General features: G+C 40.9%; 2 protein-coding genes across 29 annotated transcripts in view; both read right to left on the bottom strand.

Moving 5' to 3' along the window:
• BAZ2B (bromodomain adjacent to zinc finger domain 2B) overlaps positions 1 to 27,849 on the bottom strand; it is a 343,490-nt gene that overhangs the window by 236,852 nt on the left and 78,789 nt on the right. For 18 of the 28 annotated variants that reach the window (XM_039493552.1, XM_039493554.1, XM_039493553.1 and 15 more), the window contains exons 1-2: positions 20,762 to 20,885; positions 17,212 to 17,254 (exon numbers count right to left, since the gene is read on the bottom strand). The exons of 2 other annotated variants lie outside the window; for them this stretch is intronic. The gene's annotated coding sequence lies outside the window, so the exon portion shown is untranslated. Of the gene's footprint in view, positions 1 to 12,830; positions 12,942 to 17,211; positions 17,255 to 20,761; positions 20,888 to 27,849 lie in introns of those variants that run through there. 8 more of the 28 variants (XM_039493560.1, XM_039493558.1, XM_039493557.1 and 5 more) reach the window with 4 other exon arrangements.
• On the bottom strand, positions 2,863 to 3,174 carry LOC120374253 (histone H4-like). Its single transcript, XM_039493610.1, has one exon. It carries the CDS (start codon positions 3,172 to 3,174, stop codon positions 2,863 to 2,865), a length of 312 nt encoding a protein of 103 aa, XP_039349544.1.

Genomic DNA, 27,849 nt, shown 5'->3' with positions numbered 1-27,849 from the left:
ACTTTCAGGTGACCTTGCAAATAACAAGCAGGCAGCCGTATCTTTCGTAAATGTAAACAAACTTGTTTGTCTTAACGACTGACTGAACAAGTAGTAAGATTGAGTGGACTTGTAGGCTCTAAAGTTTTACTTTTTTTGTTTTTGAGTGCAGTTATGTAAAAAAAAAATCTACATTTGTAAGTTACACTTTTCTGATAAAGAGATTGCACTACAGTACTGGTATGAGGTGAATTGAAAAATACTATTTCTTTTATTTATAATTTTTACAGTGCAAATATTTGTAATAAAAATAATATAAAGTGAGCACTGTATACTTTGTATTCTGTGTTGTAACAGAAATCAATATATGTGAAAATGCAGAAAACCATCCAAAAATATTTAATACATTTCAATTGGTATTCTATTGTTTAACAGTGCAATTAATCATGATTCATTTTTTTGAATTAATCGTCTGCGTTAACTGCAATGGACAGCTCTATTTATAATATATATTTTAAACATTCTTTGAAAAATATATTCATATTAATAGACTTTATGGTCAGAAGGGACCATTATGATCATCTAGTCTGACCTCCTGCACAACGCAGGCTACAGAATCTCACCCACCCACTTCTGTATCAAACCTGTTTCTGAGCCATTGAAGTCCTCAAATCATGAACTAAGTGAGGCAAGAACTGTGTCTTGCTGTGTGCTTGTACAGTTTACAGCATAATGGGGCCAATAACTTCATTGGCTCTTGTGCACTACTGCAATACAAATAATAAGTAAAGGGAAACCCTCGTAATACATGGGAAAAATTTGACCCCAAGTCCTAAAAGCTGTTGTCTGTATAGCTCAAAATTTCTTCCAGAATGAGGTGAAATATTTTCAGTTAAAACACACACATACACAAAAGTGTCTAATGTGTCGTGTTCAATACTACAAAATATCTACACTGGCAGTTCTGGAATCAACAACCTGAAGAAACATCTAGTGTCGCTGCAAAATATGTCAGTGGTGTAGTATCATTACCTTTCCAGTGAAACAGAAATGCTTTTTAAAATCCAGCTCAACAATCATTCAGTGAAAAAGTTACAAATGCCGAAGTGTTGCTACTATTCACTTTGCTGACCATTTCACAAAGCTTGACAAGACAACATTCTCAGACTCAGCTACCAGAAAAGAATTTCCCTGTGGAAGAACAAAAAGCTGTGTGCATCATCAAAGTTCTGTCAGCACATCTGACACAGTCAAGCCATGAACCTTGCAAAATCAGGACCTTTCACTGTTATGATGGATGAAAGTAATGATGTCAGCAATGAAAAGAAGGTCTACATCATGATTAGCTATTTTGATTAGGATTCAAGACTTGTGAAAAATGATCTTTTGGGAAAGCTTGTCTGCAAATGCTGAAAGCTTTTTTGCATCAATGAATTCAGTTTTCACTGACTTCAACATTCCAGGGACATGATAGAATTTCTATCTGACTCAGCATGTGGGGACTTGGCAAGCACAGTCTGTACAGAGTAAAAGAAATGTCATCCTCTCTGTGCAGCCTTCCATACATGTCACTTGTGTACACTTGATAGATAAGAAGCATACTGTCACAGCCATCTCCAAAACAGTGAAAGACATGTTGATTAACTATTACTGCAATTGCTATACAAAATGAAAGGAAGAATACTATCAATACCAATAATGCTGCAGTACAGATGACCTAGCTAGCCTCCTACCACCACCATGTTTAATGCAGGATAAGACTTCAACAAGCTTTTACTTTAGGTGTCCCTAAACCACTGTCTGTCAGAAGCTGGGACTGAGCAATGGGCTGGATCACTCAATAACTGCCCTGTTCTACTGATTCCCTCTGAAGCATCTGGCACCAGTCACGGACAGACAACAGAATACTGGGCTAGATGGACCACTATTGCCATTCTTAATATGCCACTTCATCGTTATTGTAAAATCTAATCTGGGATCAAAAAGCAAAGCAAAGTGTTCCATGTGTTACTGCTTAAGAGACTACTTAGTGGTCCAATTATTTTTAATTACTTTTTTTTTTTTTTTTTTTTTAAGATAAAGGGGATCTAGGGCTACCAGGAGATCACAAACACATCTGTACGATTTCTGGCTCATCTGATCTAGAAGTTGGAAGGTGCGTAAAGAATGAGGCAGGGAATTACAAGAAGAGAAAGGCTACTCTTTTGGTGAAGGCAGGTGAATGCTACCCAGAAAAGCTCTGTTCTATTCCTGGCTCTGCAACAGACATATTATATGACACTGAACAAGTCAGTTAAACCAAAATTTTCAGTTAGGCTTTGTCTCTTCACTAGCCTACCAGGTTAGTGAATACATGGTAGGTAACACAAGGTAAAAGCCTAACGTGCCACTTCACCTGGGTAGAATATTCACACCCCTGAACGAAGCAAGTTATACCAAAGTAATATGTAGTACAGACATAGCCCGAGTATGTTTCCCAGACCTGAAGAATTGCTTTGTGTAAGCGCAAAAGCTTGTCTCTCACCAACAGAAATTGGTCCAATAAAAGACATCACCCTGTCTCTGTAATGAAGACACAGCAATTTGTAGTTTTCACATGTTAGCAGGTCAAAATTAATCCTAAATTCCCCGCCCCTATTCAAGCTTATATTACAAGAGGTGTGGAGAACACAACTTTTGCTCCAATCATATTCTTGTTTGGGTAATGGAAGTTGGACCTTTGTACAGGCCAGCATGAAGACCCTATGAACAGTGTGAAATTCTGACATAAAGAGGTCTGATCACCTCATTCAGTCACACTGGCAGAGAGAAGTAACGTTGAGGGCTGATCTACACTACCATTTAAGTTTGGTTTTAAAGGTACCGGTAAGTCAAAATAAAGGCTTAGCCCCCGAATCCATACAGAGTACGACCCTGGCATTTTAGAGCGTAAACCACATCCATGGCTGTCACAGTCTTCCGCTTCGCATGTTCAGTGTAAGTAACAGCATCGCGGATCACGTTTTCAAGAAAAACTTTGAACACGGCACAGGTCTCTTCATAGATCAACCCAGAAATATGCTTGACACCACCACCACGAGCCAAACGACGAATAGCCGGTTTGGTAATACCTTGAATGTCATCTAGAAGTACCTTCCGACGGCGCTTAGCAGTCCCATTTCCAAGTCCTTTGCCACCTTTGCCCTGACCAGACATGTTGCTACCATCAAGTTGATGTAACTCATGTTGCTCAGAGGCATGAAAACAACACCCCCTGAGCAACGTAAGTTACATCAAAACACTCTCCTGCCGACACAGCTTCTGTCTCCTGCGTAGCTGGAGTAATAATGCCAACAGGAGAGCGCTTTCCCATCTGTGGAGCACGTCTTCACCAGACGCGCTGCAGCAGTACAGCTGCATCTGTACCAATGTAGCGCAGTAGTGTAGTCTTGCTCTAAGGCCAAGCAGGATAAAGGGAAAATGTGGGCGTGCAGGGGTGGAGGGTAGGGGGGAGAACAAGCAGAAAAAGCCAGGTAATAAACAGACAAGCCATCTCTTTGGTGGACCTGTGTGAGGAATTTGCACTGCTGTGGCCTGTGTTGTGGGTAGATGGAGAGCAAAGTCCTCTAGTACTTTTTTGCAAGTGCTACAATTCACTTTTGCATCTTAAAAAAAAAGTAAAGTGTCCAGGAAGAAAGAGATGGATGGACTGGAATGAGTTATATTTTGGTGAAGGAACTTAAATGTTTTCTAAGGCAGAAACACCCTTCAATTTCAACAATCTCCAGTGGTATAAATCTTCGTGAGATAACTTTCTTTTCCTTATATACAGCCTTTGAAATGTATTTTCAGTGTTTCTGATGTGACCATCACCATAGTATTTGTGTACCAATGTGTAGTGGATATCATGGCTTATAACTATATAAAGACAAATGTATGCTATTGTACTGTACCATAACAGTATTTTTCTGAGGGCTATTCCGAAAGCCTGTTCTCTTGGGTTCTCATACACTTTTGGCAAGGCTGCAAAATCCTTTTCCCCCCTCCCTCGGACCTGTTATTTAAGTCTCTGCTTCTTAGCTTTGTTTGTACTATGTACTTCGTAATGCAGTTCATATCCTTGAACTAGCAAACAATATTTTATGGGGAGTATGGTTAGATCTACTTATGTAAAATACCACTAGTACAAGTCACTTTTTTAGTTCTGGCATTATAGAACAGCCCTGGCAGGAGGACTGTCTACATGGACTCTTCAGGCATTCAACAGTCCATAGTATGTGATGACATTTTTTTTACAGAACATCTCAAACTCTTAGTGACTGGTGGCTGTGTAAACAGTGTCTGGGACACTTCTTTGGAACACCAGGCAGTTTTACAGAAAGGCCAAGCAAGAGTACATGTGTTTCTGCTGTCTTTCACTTTGACTGGTTAACTTTTAAGAAACCAGAGATGTAATTTCACAAGCACTTTTAAATAGTTTGTTTACCAACAGAGAGTAAACAAATTTGTTTTTGTACTTCGTCGGTGATGTGGGTATGGGTAGAAATATGGTCAGACATAAAGCGGATTTAAACGTACTTATATTTCTATTAACACTTATTACATTTATTAACCAATTCACTTACAATATCACTATGGTTAAGTAGGTGCCCTCCCTGACAATTTGTAGGTGTGGTTAGTTGAGATACAGGTGATTACTCCAAATTTTTTTGAGAGTTGCAGCTAGATTTATAACTTTTAGTGGACTAGGGACTGAAGTAATTTGTCTTTGGAACAGACCTGAAAGTGGTGCCTCTGTGGAGATAGATAACTGTTCACTAGTAAGGCTATTAATCTAGCTGAAATCTAACTTAACTTAAAGATACATGGTAGAAGTCTATGATAGAAGGGTAGAGGTACACTAACTGTTTCCCCAATAAGAGGAAAATATCCTTTTTGTGGCAGAAGACAACTGTGCTGTTTCTGCAGCACTTAGGACACTGTCATTTACAGTTATGATTGGCTGAAGTCATGGGAAACATCTAATGGTTAAGAGACTGAAGAGGGATATAGAGATGATTCATAAAATGCTTCCATCTCCATTTCAGTTTGACTTGGTTATATGGAAGCTTTGACCATTATGTTCAGTGAAGTCTTGTGTACATCTGAAGAAGCTTTGGCCATTGTGTTCAGTGAAATTCAGAACCAGTATCCTGAAGAGCATAGGCTGAAAGATTTTTTTTTAAAAATTAAAACAAAAAAATTCACTAACTCTCTTCTCACTTGCACCAGTTTTGCATTATTGGCTTCAATGGAGTCACTTCTGAAGAGAATACATGCTCTTCTTGCCTTTAGCTGCATCATGTCAGGGAACAACACTTTTGCTCTCAGACCAGGCAACAGGATTAGCTTGTCATATGTTGAAGGCCTAGTTTCCCTTATGATGTAGGAAGCACTCAAAAAGATTTGTCTGCAAGTTACTAAGACTCTCTGTCTTGGAATTCTCCCACAACAGAAGATAAACTGCGGTAGAGGAAGTCTTTCCACACCTGCAAATTTTCTTAATTCAAAGGTTTATTCTGTCCCTATCTTCTTGTGATACAGTGCATTACAACAGGGTTGCCTGTAGGAACTAACACAAATTAACTGGATTACAGATTTCTGAACAACTTTCTGAAGTTCTCTATATTAGTCATCTCTCGGACACTGTATAGCACAGACTTTTGGACAGAACAAGTTTACCAGTGGTAAAATGACTCTGGATGATTTCCAACATCCAATCTGGAAGCATATTTGATCAAAATAATTTTAGCTGTGGATGGATCACCCTTTGGTTGTATTGGAGTTTAATTTTCATCTGTTCCAGTGCATAAGGAAGTTAGAAAAATCCAGCTCTATACAATATGTAATTTCAAACTCTTTCCAAGTTGTATTTAATTCACCAATATCATAGGTAAAAATTGCACATCTGCAGGCAAGTGCAAGTCAGTGTTAGTATGATACAGTAAGAGAGTCAAAACCTTCATTAAAACAATATGAGATAAAGCACTCCAAAAACAAACTAGTCTGAACAAAAAGCATTATGTGTCTCAGACAGATTTCACTTTTCCCCTGTAAAACAGATGCCTGTTTATATTTATTTCTAATATAGTGTTGTTTAATTTTGCTAATGGGTGAAGGGTTATGCTAGTAACTAATTCAAAACAATATGAGCAGCACACACAAATTTTTCACATGGTATTGGGAGAACTGACTCTACAATATTATTACCAAACAAAATTATTGGCAATATCATGGCAGCCAGGTAACAGAGTATAAAACGTCTCTGGAAATTGAAGTTAGAAAATAAATAAGGGACTTCAGCTCCTCTAGCCAGCAGACAGAGAATTTGGCAGAAACAATGCTCTCAGATGCCAGGTTAGACATTGTTTTTGTATCCCCTCCTCTTTCCCTAGGAGCTAATTCTTGAAGCACTGATGATGTAAGTCTTGGCCATAAACTATATAGCTATATTGTCTGCCTAGTAAATGGGAGGAGAAAAAGGGGTAAATTACATGAACAAAAGTATAAAAACAAAGGACTAAAATGAAGCAAATAGTGATAACCATGAAATTTTACCTCAGACTGCTCACATTTTTAACCTATTGCCTGAGCAAGATGACAAAGGCCCTACCATATGCCTTTGATTATGGTTGTGAGTGAATAGGAATTTGTGTTACAGTGAGCCTGCAGATTTTATTAGTGGCTATTTATTAAAAGAAACTTCTACTCTGTTTTTTGGGAGGTTGTAACGTTTATTTTGTGATGCACTCCTCCCCCGGTGGCTGTCCAGGTTCAGGATGCAAGCACAGGCTTGACCCAAGCATTTGCTAAGACAAAGGCTGACTGGTGAACCTGTAACTGTCAAAAATGAATTTGCTCTGGGTTTAAGAGGAAAAAAATTTCTTGAGAGAAGAGAGAGCACATTGAAAAAACAGATGGGAGGTAATACAGAACTCACAGGGGGATGGAGAGGGAATCAGGGCCAAAACCTAGAGTTTGCACCTAGCCTGAACCTAGAATCTGTGTTTAGTGTTTCTTGCTAAAATCCTTTCCCCTGCATTTCTCAAACTGGTGACTGAGATAAAAAATGGAATTTTCTAAAGTGCTTGGTGATGAACTAGCTCTTCTCTCAATGAAGTCAAGGGGAGTTTTACCATTGCCTTCAATGGGAATAGATTTAGCTCAATATTAAGCACTTCTGAAAGTTTAACCTTAAATGTCTATTCAAACCTGAAAACTTCATGCAGGAAAGCTGTAACCGCAGAAAGATCTGCTAAGGTACAATATACCATTTATTTTGTAAACAAATGAAGAGGAAGCTACAATCTTTTGGTTTCCTAAAAATAGAGTTCCATCAACAACTTAACTTCTATTCAGGGAGAAAAGCAGGTGGGGACTTAATGACTGACACCTACTCCGAAAGGCAGGGGGAAAAAAAAAACTCGGAAGCAAACAGGATCATGGATGTCACATACATCTGTTCTGAAACCAGCTAACAGAGAAATGATAGCAATGCCAGAAGCTTCTGTAAGATGAAACCACATCTCTGGAAGTTTTCCCTAACGTGACTATGGATGTAGTCTGTGAAGGAGAACATAGGAGCAGGAATTCAAGGAAAGGATAAGCCCATAGGCCAGTAACTAGAAAGGCATACAGTGTGGAACTCAAGGACTTGGTAGAAAAAAACAGGAGTACTTGTGGCACCTTAAAGACTAACAAATGTATTTTTTAGCATGAGCTTTTGTGAGCTGCAGCTCACTTCTTCGGATGCATAGAATGGAACACACAGACAGGGGATATTCATACATACAGAGAACATGAAAAGGTGGAAGTATGCATACCAACAGGCAGAGTCTAATCAATTGAGATGAGCTATCGTTAGCAGGAGGAAAAAAAACTTTTTGAAGTGATAATTAAGATGGCCCATAGAAGGTGTGAGGACTTGGTAGGCATCCCCACAGAGTTTGAAGCCCCTTTAAAACTATTTCTTGTGAGGAGATTAAAATAGTTTTTATTTGCCAATTTCATGAATTTTGTAAATTTCAATACACACTATTATGAACGTCCTATTTACTCAAATATAGTATCCTGACATTTGTATTCACAGTATTTTACATTTCTACAGCACTTTCCACATGAGGTCCCCCAGGACACTTTAGAAACACTAGTGAATTAACCCACAGGACATGCCTATAGAGATATATCTATTAAAATAATATCTATTTTACATAAGCGTGCATACCATGTTTAAATGAAAATTGCACACATTAGTTGTCTTGATCTAACTACTTAGGGAAAATACTAATCGTATCTTAAATTGATTAAATACAACATGTTGGATAAAACATATTGGATACATACAAAGTGCTGCTTTAGAACAAGTTGTTACCATTATCTTCCTAATTTGAACCAAGATGAACTAAACAGTAGTTGAGGCTTCACGGGACTTGTCTAGACTAAGTTACACTGGAAGGTAAAGCCACATTTGCTTGTGAGTAAGGGATGTGGTTATTACATGACTTTGGAGAAGAAAAATATGGGAACTCATTATCTTAGAAAGTATTACTATTTATTTGCTATTCTGCAACTCCACATGAATAGTGAAGCAAATACTCATCAGCAACTACACACCACACAACATGAACACCAACCCAGGAACCAAACCCTGCAACAAACTCCGGTGCCAACTCTGTCCACATATCTATTCAAGAGACACCATCACAGGACCTCACCACATCAGCCACACCATCAGGGGCTCATTCACCTGCACGTCTACCAATATGACATATGACATCACATGCTAGTAATGCCCCTCTGCCATGTACATTGGCCAAACTGGACAGTCTCTATGCAAAAGAACAAACAGACACAAATCTGACATCAGGAATTATAACATTAAAAAACCAGTAGGAGAACACTTCAATCTCCCTGGTCACTCACTAACAGACCTAAAAGTGGCAATTCTTCAACAACAAAACCTCAAAAACAGACTCCAACGTGAAACTGCAGAACTGGAATTAATTTGCAAACTGGACACCATCAAATTAGGCCTGAATAAAAACTGGGAGTGGTTGGGTCATTACAAAACCTAATTTCCCCCATACTAATTTCCCCCTACTGTTACTCACACCTTCTTGTCAACTGTTTGAAATGGGCCACTCTCATTACCACTACAAACGTGATTTTTCCTCCCTTGGTATCCTACTGTTAATTGAATTGTCTCGTTAGACTGACCTCCCACTTGGTAAGGCAAATCACATCTTTTCATGTGCTGTGTATTTATACCTGCTACTGTATTTTCCACTCCATGCATCTGATGAAGTGGGTTATAGCCCACGAAAGCTTATGCTCAAATAAATTTGTTAGTCTCTACAATGCCACAAGGGCTCCTCGTTGTTTTTACTGATACAGACTAATACAGCTACCCCTCTTAAACCTGTGAATTTAGGGTTAAATATCTCATGAATGTTTTAATCAGCAATGGAGTGGTGTATGACTCCTTTCCAAATGATAGCAAAAGTTGGTTAGCTCAAGCATCTATTAATAATATGATTTAAATGACAATAAAGCATCAGTTGGTAAAGATTTGTTTAAATCTGTCAAACAAGTCTGAATTTCAGTAATCTAGTTTACAGTTTAAAAGATGAAAGTGAGTAAAGTAAAATCCATTGTATCATTGAATCCAGCCAAAAAATCACTTGTATTAAAATGAATGGCTGTTAAAGGGAAGACTTTTAAAAATATATGGTTTTAGTTTGAATTAAGAGTGACTGATTCAAATTTTAAAAAACTACTTTTATTAGTGAAATCACAATCAGCTGTGCATATGGCAACCATGCACAAAACCAGTTTTACAAGGCATACCTGAACAAACACAGATTTTTGTTCTGAAGTCTTAAACTAAAATGAAATCTCTGGAAAAGTACATACTGTGTTTGCTCATTTCATAAAGTGAGGCTGGCTCCTCACATCAATGCAAGCGTTTTATTCTTTAATGTTATCCTGGAGGAGTAGCAGTAGCAATGGCAACTTGTGATTTAGTTAGGTCTGTGCACATGCGTCTGATTATATATATATATATATATATATATATATATATATATATATATATATATATACACACACACACACACACACACACACACGTTACAGTTTGGAAATTATTCTATGATGTTTCCACTACAGGAAACTTTACCTATATATTACTTAGAGCTAAATGTGTAATTAACTTTTTACTAATAACATGTCAATTAGGTAACTTCAGTTATGGTTTCTTTTAAACCATCAAAGTTAAGTTTACTGTATTTTGAAGGGAAAGGAGGAAACAGAAACAATTTAAGCTCTAAAGATCAATCTTGAGCATCCAATACTTGCATTCTCTATTCTACATAAAAATACACATTAAAAAGGTTTTAATACACAAAATAAAGAAGAGAGGAAGATAACAGTTAAAAACAAGATTTCTGACATTTGTACTGTTTTGGAATGGCAAAGTAGTAAAGAATAGAATAAAAACAGCATATACTCATAACTTAAGGGCCAAATGCCATGATCTGAGCCATATAACCTGACATTCCGATTGGAGTATCTGATAACTACTGAATTTACTGGCTCTCTCTCAATTTCATCAGAGATGTTTTGTGTTAAATAAAAAACTGGCATTCAATTTCTGTTTTAAAAAATACAATGAATAAACGGTATTTAATATTATCAGGGAGGCTTCAGCCATCAGACAAATGCATATTTAAGGAGATTTTAAAATACATGTTATCTGGTAGAAGCAATATGACCTCTTGTGTATTTAGTTTTAAAAATAGGGCCACTCCATATGTCCAAAGTATTTTTAATGGCGATTGATTCACATCCTTAATAGGCATACTATGAATACTGGGTATACATATCTTACTCCTGAGGGCATTCTGCACACAATATTTTAAAATTCTGCAGATTTTATTTGTTAAATGTGAAGGTTCCAGCATGGCATTGGGGAGCACAGGCCACTGGCTGCACAGAGGTGGGAGATCACTGTGCAGTTCCCCCTGGTACATGGACTTGATGGTGAGGCTGCACCCAAGGCTGACACAGCGCAAGGACTGGGCCTGCCCCAGAAACACTCCAGGGCCCTGCCCCTCTGTGACAGGTTTACCAGGTGTGGGCAGGCAGGCTGAGCGAGGCAGGATCCAAGTATGGAGGGGCTTAGTGTGGGGGTATCCGGGTGTGGGTTGAGAGGGTTTTATAAGGGGCAATATGGGTGGGGCGGCTCAGTGGGGGATCCGGGTGTGGGGGGAATCTCGATGCACAGGGGCTTGTTGGGGAGTTCTGGGTGCAATGGTAATGGGACTCTGCAAGGGGGTCCAGGTGAATGTGGTTGGGGATCAGCAGGGGGGTCTGGGTGCAGGGGGGCTAGAGTCCCACAGGGGAGTCTGGGTGTGCGGGGGTCAGTGGGGGTCCAGATGCTGGGGGAGTGGGGCGGGATCCAGGTGCAACTGATTGGGGCTTAGTGGGGTATGGGTGGCTCCTCAGGGTGCTTCAGGTGCAGAGTGGGTGGGGCTCATCATGGGGGTTCTGAGTGCGGGGGAGTAAGGCTCATTGAGAGAGTCTGGGCATGAGGGGGCCTGGATGCATAAGGTTTGGGTGGATGGGGGAAACAGCTCCCTTCACAGGGATCCCTCCCCCTGCAGCTGAGGAGCGATGGATGCAGGAAGCGGGGCGAGGGGAGTTTGCACATCTTCCGGCCGCTGGGGGAAAAATCTGGGGGTGCCACGCAACGGAAGAGGAAGTCCCATCCTCCCCACCAGCCGGGTCTTCCCCAGTCCTGCCTCCTGCCCCACAGTGATTTACCTCTCTGAGGGCTGCCCTGGGTACCCAAAACATACAGCTGGGGAGGATCGCGTGACCACTCTTGTGGCTTCCCTTTGCTTCCCCATGAGAAAGTCATTTTTCAGTGGGGAAGCAAGTAAATCCACAGGGGACATAAATTCTATGTATGCACAGTGGCACAGAATTCCCCCAGGAGTAAAGCAGTAAGTATCACACAGTCCAGTCACAATTGGCTTAGTATCAAGTGATGGTGGCTGCCCATTTTCATCACCTGATAACTTTCTGGAAAAAATATTTTTTGTGTTGAAATGTTCATGCTTTGACTCTAGCCAGAGATGAATCTTTGTGGAAAGTCTGAACAAAATGCCTTCACACTGCTTTAGTTCTGTGAGGGCAAGGAAAGACACACTTTTTCCATATTTAACAAAACAAAAACTACACACACCTCAATCTTTTCTCCTGCAACACATCATTAAAACATGGCTGAAATCTGTTCGTAAGTAGTTTTCACTGAGGTACACAACCACATTTGAAAACCAAAATTGTGTGACTAGTACTGAAGTGATCAATGACTGAAAATAGGCTACTGCACATGCACAACAGAAAATGTCATTAAGTCTGAAGCTTCACATGCACAGTTCATTTTTCCAATGGACAATGAGACTGCACCTACACTGGAAGCTAGGCGTGTGATTCCCAGCTCATCTCATAAGAACGGCCACAGTGGGTCAGACCAAAGGTCTATCCAGCCCAGTATCCTGTCTACCAAAAGTGGTCAATACCAGGTGCCTCAGAGGGAGTGAACCTAACAGGTAATGATCAAGTGATCTCTCTCCTGCCATCCATCTCCACCCTCTGACAAACAGAGGCTAGGGACACCATTCCTTACCCATCCTGGCTAAGAGCCATCAATGGACTTGACCTCCATGAACCTCCTCTCGCTTAACCTCCTCTCACTAAAAATAGTAGCACAGCCACTGTAGCGCAAGCAGCAGCAGCAATGGCACAGGCTAGCCATCTCAAGTACATACCTGCAGGGTTGTCTATGGCAGTGGCTATCAACCTTTCCAGATTACTGCATCTCTTTCAAGAGTCTCATTTGTCTTGAATGCCCCATGTTTCACCTCACTTAAAAAAATGTGCTTACAAAATAAGACAAAGATACAAAAGTGTCACAGCACAATCTTACTGAAAAATTTCTCACTTTCGCCATATAATTACAAAATAAATGAATCTGAATAAAAATATTGTACTTAAGTGTATAGTGGAGTGGCCAAACCTACTGACCCTCTGAGACACATAATCTTCAGAAGTTCGAGAGCTGGGGCACACCTGACAGGGCTCAGGGCTTCACCCCCACAGGAGGTTTCTGCCAGGGCTCAGGACTTCAGCCCCGCTCCTGCTGAAGCCCCTAGGCCCTGCAGGTGTGCCCCGCAGGGCTGAAGCCCCAAGGTCCCCTGCCCCACTGGGCAGAAGCACCTACCCCACCACCCCACTGCAAGGCAGAGATCCCGAGCTCCCCCCACCACAGGTCTAGTAGGTGGAGAATGGGGAGGGCTGGCTCCATGAGCTGCACTTTAATGGAAAAAGAACTGCATGTGGCTAATGAGCCATAGTCTGGCCACCCACGCTGTATAGTACACAGATCAGTGTAAACAAGTTGTCTGTATGGAATTTTAGTTTGTACAGACTTCGCTAGGGCTTTTTATGAAGTCTGTTGTAAAAGTAGGCAAATATCTAGATAAGTTGATGTACCCCCTGGAAGACCTCTGAGTACTCCCACGGGTATATGTACCCCTGGTTGAGAACAACTGGTCTATGGCACTATAGGTATGCATTTTCCTTCAAAAGTGTACATTTAATCTGTTAATAACATGATAACCCATCTTCACCTAAGTCATTTCTACTAATATGACTAATCCAATGTAAAGCCCTGATCCTGCCAATATTTCCACACACTTAGCTCCTTTGGAGTCAATGGCACTTCTCCTGTACATGAAATTAAGCATGTGTGTGAGTCTTTGCAGAATCATGGCTTAAGATATTGGACATACTTATGTTAGGGCTACACTACTTAGCTTATTCGCCTCTTGCAGTGGTATCACATAAGGCTTACGCACTGCTTTAAATTCCACTTCAGCAGAAACAGGCCCCAATTCAGCCCACACACAAGTATGTGCTTAACTTTAACCAACTGCTTAAATCCAACGGACTTCAGTAGGATTTAAGCATAGGTTTAAATGCTCTGTTGAATAGTGGCTTTAAGCGATACTTACATGATGCATAGGTCTTATGTGGTCACTCTGTTCAAGGGTCAGTTTCACTTTATTTGTATTGGTGGCTTTCAGATTTTAAAGAACCCTAATGAGGGCTTTCCACTTTTTTAGATTTATGTAAAGAACTGGGAAAGTTAAGGCCCCCGCAGATCAATATAATCAAGCATGAGCAATCTGTATTGAAGTCTTTGGGATTACTCAGGTGCCTAGAATTAGACACATGCTTTAGTAATTCAGGCCTAATATGTTCTTTACAGTAACTCCTCACTTAAAGTCGTCTCGGTTAATGTTGTTTTGTTGTTATGTTGCTGATCAATTAGGGAACACGCTCGTTTAAAGTTGTGCAATGCTCCCTTCTAACGTTGTTTGGCAGCTGCCTGCTTTGTCCACTGCTTGCAGGAAGAGCAGCCCGTTGCAGCTAGCTGGTGGGGGCTTGGAACCAGGGTGGACCAGCAGCCCCCCTATCAGCTCCCCACTCCCCTAAGTTCCCTGTGCTGCAGCCGCCCAGCAGGCTATCAAGGCAGTTCAGCTGTCCCTCCCTCACTGCCAAGTGCTGCTCCTGCCCTATGCCTTGGAGCTGCTCCCAAAGACTCCTGCTTGCTGTGCGGGGAGGGGGCTGTAAGGGTGTCCCCCTCCCCCCTGCATCCTGCTTACCCCTTCTCCATATAGAGCAGGGAGGGAACATGGATGGAGAGAGACAGAGAAATCTTGGGGCACCAGCTGCTGTCTCAACTTTCTGATCCACTTAAAAAGACAATGCACTTAAGAGTGGGTCAGCTTACTTAAAGGGGCAGTGTGCATCTATAGCTCTCTCTCTCACACACGCAAAGTGTGTGTGTGTCTGTCTCCGTCTGCTATGCTGTCTCCCCTCCCTCCTGTTCGTGCTGCCTTGTGTGAGAGGCTACATTAACAACAATGTGTTAATCCTTGAGGGCTCAGCCAAGTGCTAGCTCTTCATTTAGCAGCAATGCATTCCCTGGGAAATATCCCTCCCTCTTCCACCCTCTCTAACTTCACCACCTCAACCAAGCTTCACAATCATCATAGCTGTGAACAATATTAAATTGTTTGTTTAAAACATATACTGTGTGTATATCGATATAATATATAGTTTTTTGTCTGGTGAAAAAAATTTCCCTGGAACCTAATCCCCCTATTTACATTAATTCTTATGGGGAAATTGGATTCGCTTAACATCGTTTTGCTTAAAGTCGCATTTTTCAGGAACATAACTACAACGTTAACCGAGGAGTTACTGTATTTTATATATGTTAAATGCATTATTGAAGTTGAAATATTTTTAAAAGTCATGCAATGCAAAAAAGAAAAAAAGTCATGCTATGACCCTGATTCTGAGTGTATTGTGACAGGAAAGCACAAAATGTGTTAAAACACTAGTGGGAGACGGACAGACAGATCCACAGACTTTCATATATGTAACATTCTCTGTTCCCAGTATTCTTGTAATAAACATATGGCAACAAATACTAGAGATATAAAACATGACCAAAATTAACTATTCTATAGAAGCAATACCATTTTCCATTTCCTGAGCAATCTAGTGTCTTTTCAGACAACTTTTAAAATTAAAATTGTTTTTTAAGAGTACAACTCAGTATAGAAGTGGCTCCATCATTGTACTGTATCTGTTTCAACTCGAGTGTATTTTGTTTTAGGCAAGATCTACCCTATAAACTTACAGCAGTATAACTACCCCTGAGCAATGTAGTTGTACTGATCTAGCCCCCGATGTAGACAATACTGTCGACAGGAATAGGAGCCTCTTCACTGAAACGCAGCAGCTGTGCCGATGCAGCATTTTAAGTGTAGACCAGTGGTTCTCAACCTATTTATAATTGTGAGGCACAGATTGAGAACCACAGGCCCTTATGCCCAGCGCCCCCTGCCCAGAGACCCCTCCTCAGAGCGGGGCCAAGAGCGGAGCCCCAGGTCCAGGCAGCCGGAACCCAGACCCAACCACATGCGGGGCTGGGCAGCCAGAGCCGGGACCCGGGACCCTGCCGGACACTGGGCCGGCAGCCAGGATCTGGGGTTTTTTTAGCACATAACTGGGCCACAGCTGTGTACTAACTGGGCCACATGCAGGCTGCAGATTGAAAACTACTGGTATAGTCGTACCCTTAACCAATCAACTAAAAAAAAGTAACATTTTTATATTAAGTATCATGATTTTTCTTCTGGTGAAGTTCTACACTATTAATCCAAGTTCTGTTTCATCTCCATTCACATAGTATCCAATACAAGAGTCAAGACAGACCCCTGCATATGTCAGGTGGTCCTTTTTAACCCTCCTTTTAAGTGATCATGACCACAGGCCTTTCTTCAATCCAGATTTCAATATTACTCTATGACGTGGCCATCAGAAGGCACACAGGTAATAAACAGCTGCAGCATTATTATGTAATGACTTGACCAAATATGTTTCCACCCTCAGTTTTAATTATTACTAATTTCTAGCATCCTGTAAGCAATTTAGGGCAAGAACTATCTTAAAAAAAAAAAACCACAAGCCACACCTGTGCTTATCACAATGAGGTCTTGGTCCATGACAGAGGTTTCTCGGCGCAACCACAATACAAACAGCAAGATAACCAGTACCTTTCAGTAACAAACTTGTTTTTCTGAAGAACTACTAGAATTATTTTCCAGTGAAATCAAATATTAGTCCATCTAGTTAACTATTGCCGGCACAACTCTATCAGGTTTTTTTTTCTTTGTTTGTTTTTAGGTGTGTTATGTAATGTAAGACACTTTTTTTTTTTTAAAGCTAGATGCCTTTTCTAAACTAAACTAAATCTAAACTTTATAACAAAATAACCCGAACTCCTACACCAGTAAAAGAATATATCTTTAGATTTAAAAAATGTAAATGCATTTTTGTAACAAAGGCAGAACAAGGTCCTGCCAAGTTGTGAGTTCAGAATTCTTTTCTCCTTGCAACATTTCATTCCTGCATCCCTTGCATTGTTTTCAGATGGTTGTGACTTCAAGTGTTGCAAAGCAAACACAGAATCCTAAATTCAGGATGTGTCAAGGAAGTATAGAAGTATATTAGTTATTGCTAAGTCTAAACAGACTAACTTTTTTAGGATTGCAAACAGATTAAATTTTTTACCTTTATGATTCAACTTTGCTTTCTGAGTTTGTTTTAAATAGCCCTAAAGAAAAAAAATTAAAAAAAAGATCAGCTCCTGCTGTGAAAGGAAAACATTTAAATACTACGATAACCATTTAGATACAGCTTCCATCATAAAAAAAAGTCTAGAATTACAATATTCTGGTTTTTTAACCTACTAAAATATGTTTTTAAGTGGTGCCTTAGATTTAGAAAAACAAGCAGAGAGTTATGAATAATAAATAACTTTCCAAGTTAAAGGAAATTTCTTCAGGCAAATATTTTTCCATTTCAACCCACAGCTGTAAAACATTACCATGCTTCTGCATTTCCTCATCTACAAAAAGAAACATTTAAGTCTGCCAACTTCATTGTGAAATGAATCACAAATATGTCCAAGAGTGTGCAATATTTTACATTATTCACACACAAAAAGCAAAGCTATTTGTCTGAAGAATGGATATATATTTAGTGGAAATAAGTTAATTTTAGAAACAGAGCTCAGCTGATAAAATTTTATTAATTTACCTTTCAAAGGTAAACTATAAGTTATACTTTTCCCTGTACATAACCTGCAGTGGAGCTCATCTATACCAGTGGTTTTCAAACTGCAGGTCGCTACCCAGTACTGGGCCGTGGAACGTAAGGCACCGGGTCATGGCAGCTCTGGTCAGCACCGCCAACCGGGCTGTTAAAAGTCCCATCAACAGTGCTGCCCAGTTAAGGCAGGCTAGACCCTACCTGTTCTGACACCATTCTGTGCTCTGGAAGTGGCCAGCAGCAGGTCCGGCTTCCAGGTGGGGGAACACAGGGCTCCACGCGCTGCCCCTGCCCTGAACACCGGCTCCGCACTCCCATTGGCCAGGAACCGCCCAACAGGAGCTGGGGGGGGGTGCCTGCGGGTGAGATCATCCTCCACCTAGGAGCCGGACCTGCTGCTGGCCGCTTCCAGGGTGCGGCACAGTCCGCGGTGCCAGGACAGGCAGAAAGCCTGTCTTAGCATCCCTGCTGCACCGCTGACCGAGATAAGCCCGTGCCCCAAATCCCTGCCCCAGCCCTGAGGTCCCCCATACCTAGAGCCCCCTCCTGCACCTCAAACCCCTCATCCCTAGCCCCACCCCAGAGCCTGTACCCCCAGCCCAGAGCCCTGACACCCTCTTGCACCCCAACTCCTGCCCCAGCCAAGAGCCCCCTCCCACACTCTGAATCCCTCCTTCCTGGCCCCACTCGGCAGCCCTCAAAAAACAGTTTGAAAACTATACCATTTGTCAGTGAAGTGACATGGCAAGTCCAAATCAGAAAAATAACATTGTGTAAAGAATGGAGGAAGTTCAGGTCAACTATCTGTACATTCAGATGGAGACTCAATGCAAAATAATTATGCAAATGTGATGGTTACAAATTAAACATGCTGAAGTCAGGAAATTCACAAAAATCTGTACTAGTGCTTAAAGCAGGGGTTCTCAAACTGGGGGTCAGGACCCCTCAGGGGGTTGCGAGGTGATTACATGGGGGGTTGCGAGCTGTCAACCTTCACTCCAAACCCCGCTTTGCCTCCAGCATTTATAATGGTATTAAATATATAGAAAAGTGTTTTTAATTTATACGGGGAGGCGGGGTCGCACTCAGAGGCTTGCTATGTGAAAGGGGTCACCAGTAAAAAAGTTTGAGAGCCACTGGCTTAAAGTAACTGTGGACTAGTACTGTTGTTATAAGAGCCACAGTTGTGTGTCCAGCTGAAGAGTCCACCCCTCAATGCATGCATTTCACAGAGCTGCACAAGTACGGTAGTATGAAATATGCATTTCTCAGAGTACATTTCATCTGGAAGTTTAAGCCCACCGATTCACCTTTTGAACCCACCCTACGGGACAAACTAATCAGGACAATTAACTTGCATCAACTGTGAGGTGAGAACTAATCCTCTCAATGTTCGAGATTAAGCTATTGTCATTTGTGAGGGAGCTTGTATTGCCTAGGCTAGTCTGGTTTCTTGTGCTAGACTCAGGTTAGGATGACACTAGAAACTTTTGCTAGTATAAAACATCGAGTAGGGTGTGGGTTTTTTTTTTAACATTATATACATTTCTATATTGGCAAATGCCCTAGTGAAGACACAGTTATACCAGCAAAAGGTGTGTTTGCCAATGTAATTTGTTTTAGGAATCTTAAGTTATATCCACAAAAACACTCTTGTACCAACAGAAGTTGTGTCGGTATTAGGAGGATTTACCAAAACCAGAAAATGTTTTTTAAATGTAGATGATTAGGCCTCAGAGTAGCTTAACCAAAAAGCAACTGAGCCAGCAGCTGAACCAGGGGTAGGCAACCTATGGCACGTGAGCTGATTTTCAGTGGCACTCACACTGCCCAGGTCCTGGCCACCGGTCTGGGGGCTCTGCATTTTAATTTAATTTTAAATGAAGCTTCTTAAACATTTTAAAAACCTTATTTACTTTACATACAACAATAGTTTCGTTATATAGTATAGACTTATAGAAAGAGACCTTCTAAAAATGTTAAAATTTATTACTGGCACGCAAAACCTTAAATTACAGTGAATAAATGAAGACTCGGCACAGCACTTCTGAAAGATTGCCGACCCCTGAGCTGAACACAGGGAGGAGGAAACAGTCAGGAAACCACAGTGGGACCAACTGCACTTGGGAGCCAACTCTACAAAACAGCAAGAGAGAAACCCAGGACAAGAAACAGCTTTGTTCAGGTAATAGAGGCAAAGAAGGAAGTCAGAGTTTGTTCTTTTCATGCCAGGAATGTGGCATTCAGCTAGCCCTGGTGGTAGGTATGTTGCGGTGGGATCTTGAAGGGCACCGTATGGTATAAGAACCTATACAGAATAGAATGGTCAGTGCCATTAGATAGTTAAAATGAGACCTAGGGATTACCCAGTGGTCCAGGACCAGAGAGATCCAGCCACATTGCCCCAATATTTGCTTATATTAAGCTTTAACAAGAATTCTTTCATTGGTGTGTCATCTGTTTTAATAAACTTTTTATGCAGCTAAAACTAGTACCACTATTTCTTGTTTGCCAGAGACCCATGTTTGTTGGACATGCCATCTCTAGTTTGGATGAAGAAACCTGCCTCTAACTGGACTTCACATGCAGTCTAATGAAGAGTTTATAATATTACACACTGCTCAACTATCATCCATGTGGTTACCAACACTTCATGAGAACCGACAAATCCATGTGTTGTGATTCAAATTAATTTAAAATGCCAATTTTTAGTCTTTAATGGGAAGTACACAGTGTTTTTTAAAACAATAGCTATTTTTATATATCACATCACACAACTTTCTCTCTAGATTTTAACGTACTATGTAGATTTCAGGAGCCTTTTGATTCCTGAAGAGCATAGGAGGTTTTCGGCCAACTGGCACTTGCAAACTCTCTATTCACAGCCAGTTGCTGAAATCCATACCAAAAGACTCCCAAAACCACCACACACATTCAGCTGCTTTTTGGAGGTCAGAACAGCATGATGCAGGGAAGTGAAAGTTTTCAAAATTGTTTTTTAAATCTTTACCTTATTTTCCCTGATAAGTCATCCGTTTCCATGGGAAGAGAGGCAGAAACAGGTTGAACAGCCAGAAGTGTGTCAATTTCAGTTGCTGGCTGCTGGTTCCCCAGTTCCGCTCCTGTTTCCATGGCAACTTATGTAGCAACAGGGAAAACAAACGTAAAGGATATACAGCAACTAGAGGCAGAAAACACCATTTGCAAAAAAAAAAAAAAAATTAGCTGAATACTTAAAAATGTTAATAAACTTAAGTTACAAGATTAGAGACCTGGTCCTAGAAATCAAACAAGCTGTCCTTGACTTCACTGGGAATACTCCCATAAGTATGGCTTGATAAATTAAGGTCCCAATTTACAGGAAAAACAGCTGAGATCTTCAAAGCACGAAGAACTGTCATCAGCCATTAAGATGCTTTTTTCATAATTTCTTACACACACACTTCAAAGGTATACATGTGTTTCTGCACACATGCACTTATCTATGTACTCAAGTGACTCCTACCACCACAATAGTTGAGTACTTCCCAGACATTTAAAGATAGAAACAACAAAAACAACTTCTCCCTCTCTGTTTCTTCCCAGCACATTTGCAATTGGGTTTCCAAATGCAATCTGTTGAGATGAAATGTAAGAGTTCTGCACTATGTGCTACTCAGTCATAGTTAAATACAAACTATTGAGCAGCTAGCCATTAGCTCAAGACAAATCAACAACAGGCTGCTGGCTGGTTGAAACAAGGTCACTTTAATCATGTCTTTGCCAGTAGAGTATTCTAAGACATGGGGCATATCCCCTGCCCATGCACTATTCTTTACCATTCCCTTCTCTGTGAAGTTCTTGCTCCTCGACTCTCTGGAAGTCTTCCAGCAAGTTTGTCTGTCTACACTCAGAATAGGCAGCAGGTGCCTTTACTGTTCAGGTGCACAACAGCATCCTTTCTGCTGCATGTCACAGCTGCTCAAGGCCATACTGCACTGGATTCTGTGAAGCATCTGAGCAGTGAAGGCATTATCTGCTACTATCTCACTAGGACTCTCTCTGTCAGCTGTCCTATAATTCCTTGTTCTTGGAAAGTATCTTGAGCTCAGCCATGACAGCTGGCACCGTTGGGTCTCAGGATCCTGGGGATTCTCTTTCTGACAGCTGCTTTCTGTGCTCTCTAGAAAGAGAGAATAAAGGATACTGGTACATTCAAGACTAAATGGTCTTTGGTTACATTCAGCTCACTATTACGTGTGCGGAGAAATCAGATCAGTTTCCCAAGACAACCAAGAATCTCTTACAGGTATTGAAACATCAAGTGCAAAAATCTCAGGACTCAATAACAGAAGGAAGACAATTAAGTTGATGACAGTGAGCAAGAAATTGTTCAGAAGAAGAAGGAGCTTGGGGAAGAAGTGTTACTGCTTTATTACTTCCTAAATAGTAAATTTGGAAGCAAACTCCAGTTTATATTGAAAGTGACTGACAATGGGGGGGTTAGAGCATCCCAAATCCAGGCTCTGAAAGGAACTCATCACCATGAGACATGATTTTTTCCCCCAGCCTGACACGTGATTTAGACAAACTACATTTAACAGTAACACTAACATTCAATTAATTGAAGACCACTAATTACAAATAGAACATTACTTTACTTAAGGAATTAAGTTTACATTCATACCAGGCCTGTTGTCCCCTTCAAAAAATAAAAACACTGCAGTGTAAAACAAAGCAAGATTTTGCTTGAGGATACTAGGACTTATTTGGTCTGCTAATTTCAGCAGCACCGTTTTGAGCAAATCAGTCAAAACAGAGATTTAAAAGAGCCTCAGAATTTTTTCTCTAGACTTGGACAGGATGAGGAAGTTGTAGAAACAATATTCAACTCTAGGAAAGATACAATACACATATTACCTAACGGTTTCAGGCACAATATACCTGTGACTTACATACTATCATATGAGGGAAACAGAATTTAAATTTGGAGTTTGGTATTTTGGACTACCATTTTGTAGAGAAAAACTGAATACTAACATCGTATCAGTAGGGAAAAAGTGTAGTAAGGACCACTAATGAAACAGAGACAGAAGAATGACCATCTGGGTATGACTGCAAACCAAAGATGATTGTTCTTCTATCTCTTATGGAAGATGATGCAAATACATCTTCCCATACTTGGTGTCCAGCTTTTAATTTCTGCTCCACTTCACTGGAGTGATGTATTACTTTTACACCCTGATAGACAGATAGTATTCATTCTGTGATGTGAGACATTTATACTAACATAAATATTGTGCTGTATCTGCCCCTTTTATTAAAATGCTTATAAAACAGTAGGGCAAAACTTTCATCCTATGGTTAACAGAAAGCATGCTGATGATATCCTTTAAAGCAGAGGTTCTCAACAATGGGTCTGGGGGCCCCTGCGGGGGGGCACAAGTAGGTTTCAGGGGGCCTCCAAAATAAACCAGCATTAGACTCACAGGAGCCCAGGGCAGAAAGCCGAAGCCTGCATCTCGCCATGCGAGGCTGAAGCCAAAGCCCGAGCAACTTCACTTTGCAGGGCCCCCTGTGGTTTGGGGCCCTGGGCAATTGCCCTGTTTGCTACTCCCTAATGCCGGCCCTGGCTTTTAATCTACTGGATGTGTAGAAAAATAGTTGCTGTGGCATAGGAGGGCTGTGGAGTTTTTATTCCATTGGGGATGGGGGGGCGGGGAATGGCCTGAGAAAGAAAAAGGTTGATAACCCCAGCTTTAAAGTACATGAAGCCTACCTTAGTATGCAGATGGACATAAAAAATAAAACCCACCAAAATTCAGACCCCATCAGTCATACAAACAGCCAACTCAAATCTGAAGGAATTTTTCAAAAAAAACACCTTGAGACCTGTGAATTCTGAAAAACTGTAAACACTTTCCAAAAAGGCCTAACTATTTTTGGATTCCTTGATAATTTCCCAGCCCACATTTGACTGCTGTTTTGTAACATCAACTGAAGAGCCACATGACAGTGTCATAAACAAATCCTTTATCAGAAGGCTATTAAATCAAACTCTATAATGTATTCAGTAAATTCATGTTGAAAATGTAATTTCCTTTCTTATATAAGTGGACATATGGGTGAAATAACCTCAGACACTGTTACAATGGTGTCATGCGTAATATCAAATCTCCTTCCTATTCATGAGGCTACCAGTTTTTGAGTCAACTTTGTACCTTTTGTCCTCAGTGGCTTTCATGCTTACTGGTATTTAGCTTGCAAAACAAATGTTCAAGAGCCAAAGAATATATTTATTTTAATTATAATAGGAGTTTTGTTGTTGTCAGATAATTTCTCTCCAAGTCCAATACCACCATGTTTGGCACTAGAAGATATCATACATGAACCAATCTGAGTTCTAGGTCAAACCCTATATCCTTTCTTACCAAACCAGTGTAGCCTGGCTCCTTCCAGAATAATCCCCAAAATGAAAACATCCACAGATATGCACACGCTTCATGAGCATCTGATCTCAGGAAAACAAAAGAAAGCATGAATGACTTTACCTATTCTTCCTTATTCTGATTAAAGGAAGACTATATACAATTTATCAGACTGCTACCTGGCAGTCTGTCTAACCTTATAATTCAGCAAGCCCAACTGTGCCTCTGTAGGCTGATCAAATCCCAGTAAAATAATCTATAACCTGTTTCTATATATCAAAAATGCTGCTACTTAAAAAATTATTCATATTCAATTTTGAAAACCTGAATTTAGTCTTCATCCATTAGGGCAAGATGCTTTTTATGACCACTACAGTTAATGCTAAAAATTACTGGATTGCAACCTACTGGCTCTTTTTTTAGCAAGTCATATAATTTACTACAACTTCTGGCGTTACATTTTCCACGATTGGTCTATCAAAAATTTGAGAAAATGGCTCATCCAGTTTTGAGTGAGAAGAAAATGTGGATGGGGAAGGCAATGGGGTTTCTCTCCATCACATATATAAAAAAAAGTTATTGTGGCTTTTAAACAAAAAAACATGAAACTTGAAATCCGGAACTGAAATAGCCCTCTTTAAAGAGTAGTGCAAGACTTTTACTAGAGACAACTAGGCATTAACCAAGTTATGACCATCTGGGAGAAAAAAAAAATCGCATACCAAGTATATGCACAGGTTGGCTTTGTTTTTTGGTTGTTGTTTTGGGTTTTTTTGTTTTGGTTATTTCCACTCTGCTTCTTTGGGTGTGCACATGCAAGAACATGAAGCTGCATATGCACAGCTAAATTAAATTAGCAGTCTTTTCATCTATGTTGCTGAAGGTGACCATAAGAGACCAGTGTTCTTCTCTCAGCCTCTCGGGGGAGGGGGGAAAAGGGGTTTGTAAGATGCCCATGATAGCACAGTGGTTTCAGCGTTGGCCTCCTAAACTGAAGGTTGTGAGTTCAATCCTTGAGGGGGCCACTTAGGGATCTGGGGTACTTGGTCCTGCTAGCGAAGGCAGGGCTCCATGACTCTCCCAGCTCTATGAGATAGGTATATCTCCATATATTATCCATTCCTGCATGCATTGAGTGTAGGACTCCCACAGCCTAACAAAGACTTTTAGGAGGAAATCCCCCTCAAATGCATTTTATAAACTCAAACAACTGCACCCCAGGCTGCAGACCTCCTATGATGTGCAGGAAAGGTGCTCCTTCCTAGCTGTCTGCCTCCTAAAATAATTGTGTGGGACATTCTGGTGTCACTCCAGAATATGGATTTCTCATGCCTTGTTAAAAATTATTTTACAAGTTACCAAACTACAACTACATAAATAGAACATTACACTTGAGCACTCAGGAGGTCAGAAAGTACCAAAAGATATGGTTGTACAAACAACCATACATCTGTCCCCTTCTATGCATGCATTACAATACAGTCTTTATATGATCACATACCATTTCCCCAAATACGTCATATTATCTTCTGTGACCTAAGACAGATAGTACCACAAGGCTACACTTCAATGCCAGGTCTATAAAAATCATTTATGAGAAGTACACAGTAAACTGTACTTACATTACATATTAAGTGCAACACTGAGTAATAGTGAACATATATTGGCATCTATAGGCTACCTATATTTGCAGCTAACTTTGTTGCATATTTAACAGCCTCATCTTCTGAATTGTGCCTTATAAAGTCTGTACAGCTGGTTGAACAGTGATGATAGTAGAAGTGCTGACTATATATATATATATATATATATATATAATTTCTTGCTCATGTAAATAAAAAAAAATCTGTCGCTAAAAACTACTACTATGCCAATGAAGTAAAAGGAAAAAAAATATTCCAAGATGCTACAAGAATAGCTAACGTCACAGGAAGACATTGATGATGTAGTGCTTTCCTTAGAGCCAGGCTAAAAGGTTATGTTTCCGCAAGTGCATTTTGGATGCTGCTAAGCATTAGCTATAACAAAAAGCTCACATCAATCTGTGACATGATTCCTTTCTCCCATCCCAGGCCTACGTTTAATCTACTGTATGAATACATATGTTCACCTGTCTAAAGTATTACATCAAAGATTATACTCCAAAACTAAAGGCCTAGACTTATCAAAATTGTGGGAGTTACCATATATACTCGATCATAAGCCAGTTCGTTTATAAGCTGACCCCCCCGAAGATGGATATGTAAAAATGGAAAAATTTTATGACCCGTTCATAAGCTGACTCTATAATTCAGAGGTCAGCAAACTTTGGCTCCTGGGCCATCAGGAGAAGCCGCTGGTGGGCTGAGATGGTTTGTTTACCTCAAGCGTCCGCAGGCATGGAGGTAAACCTAAGTAAACAAAGTGTCCCGGCGTGCCAGCTGCTTACCCTGACGGGCCGGGACAGCAACTGGTGGGGAAAATTTTTTGTGAGGAGAAGCTGGGAGTCAGGGGAGTAACCCTTGTGACCACCCCTGACATGACCCTACCCCTAGCCCGGGACCCTTACACTCTCCCCATCCCAGCCCTTCCCATCTTATCTGGGGAGGGCCAGGGGAGAATGTCTCTGGCCTGGCTGGAGCTGCTCCGGCAGGCTGGGCAGCGCGGCCACAGCCTGTTCAGGCAGGCCAGACCAGGTGGCGAGGCTGTAGCATGTTCCAGCGGGTTGGGCTGGGCGGCATGGCTGAAGATTGCTCCGGCAGGCCAGGCAGCGCAGCCACAGCCTGCTCTGGGGGGCAGGGCCGAGTGCCACGGCTACAGCCTGCCAGCCCCGGAGCTGCAGCTGCTTCGGAGGCTGGGGGGAGAGCAGCGTGGCCAGAAGCGGAGAGACTCTGGTCCCGCCTCTTCCCTTCTGGCTCTGCTGGCTGTGCTGTCTCTCCTTGCCCCCTCTGTTGTGTCCCACCTCTCCCTCTCTATACCCGTTCATAAGCCGACCCCCAGCTCTGATGTTTCCCTTTTTTACTAAAAAAATCTGGCTTATGAACGAGTATATACGGGGTGTGTGTGTGTGTGTGTATATATATATATATATATTTTTCAAATTAGTAAATGTAACAACTCCCTGATGCATCTTCTTCACTCTACCCAACACATCCTGCAATTTTTTTCCATTAAGGGTGGGGAAAACCATGAGATAAAGAGACAAATGCCACCTGACTACTACAAAAACTACTGAAGACTACGCCAATAAACAAATGAAAGACATAGAATTTGACTGCCAACATCACATATGGCAAAGTGCAATAGTCTACTTTGGTTTAGGAAGGCATTCCCTTTTTGTACCTTTTCTTGTTTTCATAAGTTTACTCGCCAGTACTCTCCTATTTTCAATGAAGCAGCACAAAATTGTATATATTTTCCAAAACTAAATCTTTTCTTTAGTAATTTTTGGCAAGCGTATGTAAAGCTCTAGCCAAGCACAAGACAGCTCTTGACCCCTTCTAATATGCCAACCAAGGGCTTTACTGATCATGGCACCTCTAGTTCATGGGTCAACTATCTACTGCCCATCCCTACATTTTACACTCCTGTTCTCTGACACACTCCAGGTAAGGTTGTAGGGAAGGGTACTTTCTGCACCAGTGCTAGGCAATTACTATATCGTTCCAACAATGTAAAGTAGTCATTATACCAGTAGTTATATGGTAGTCAT

The sequence above is a fragment of the Mauremys reevesii genome, linkage group 11 (assembly GCF_016161935.1).
Source record: "Mauremys reevesii isolate NIE-2019 linkage group 11, ASM1616193v1, whole genome shotgun sequence".
NCBI classification, from domain to species: Eukaryota; Metazoa; Chordata; order Testudines; family Geoemydidae; genus Mauremys; species Mauremys reevesii.
Note: the sequence above shows the minus strand (reverse complement) of the source record. Positions and strands in the feature narration are given on the sequence as shown.

Bases quoted from the DNA above. Each gene is read 5' to 3' on its own strand.
- LOC120374253 (XM_039493610.1), bottom strand. From the start codon at position 3,174: ATGTCTGGTCAGGGCAAAGGTGGCAAAGGACTTGGAAATGGGACTGCT.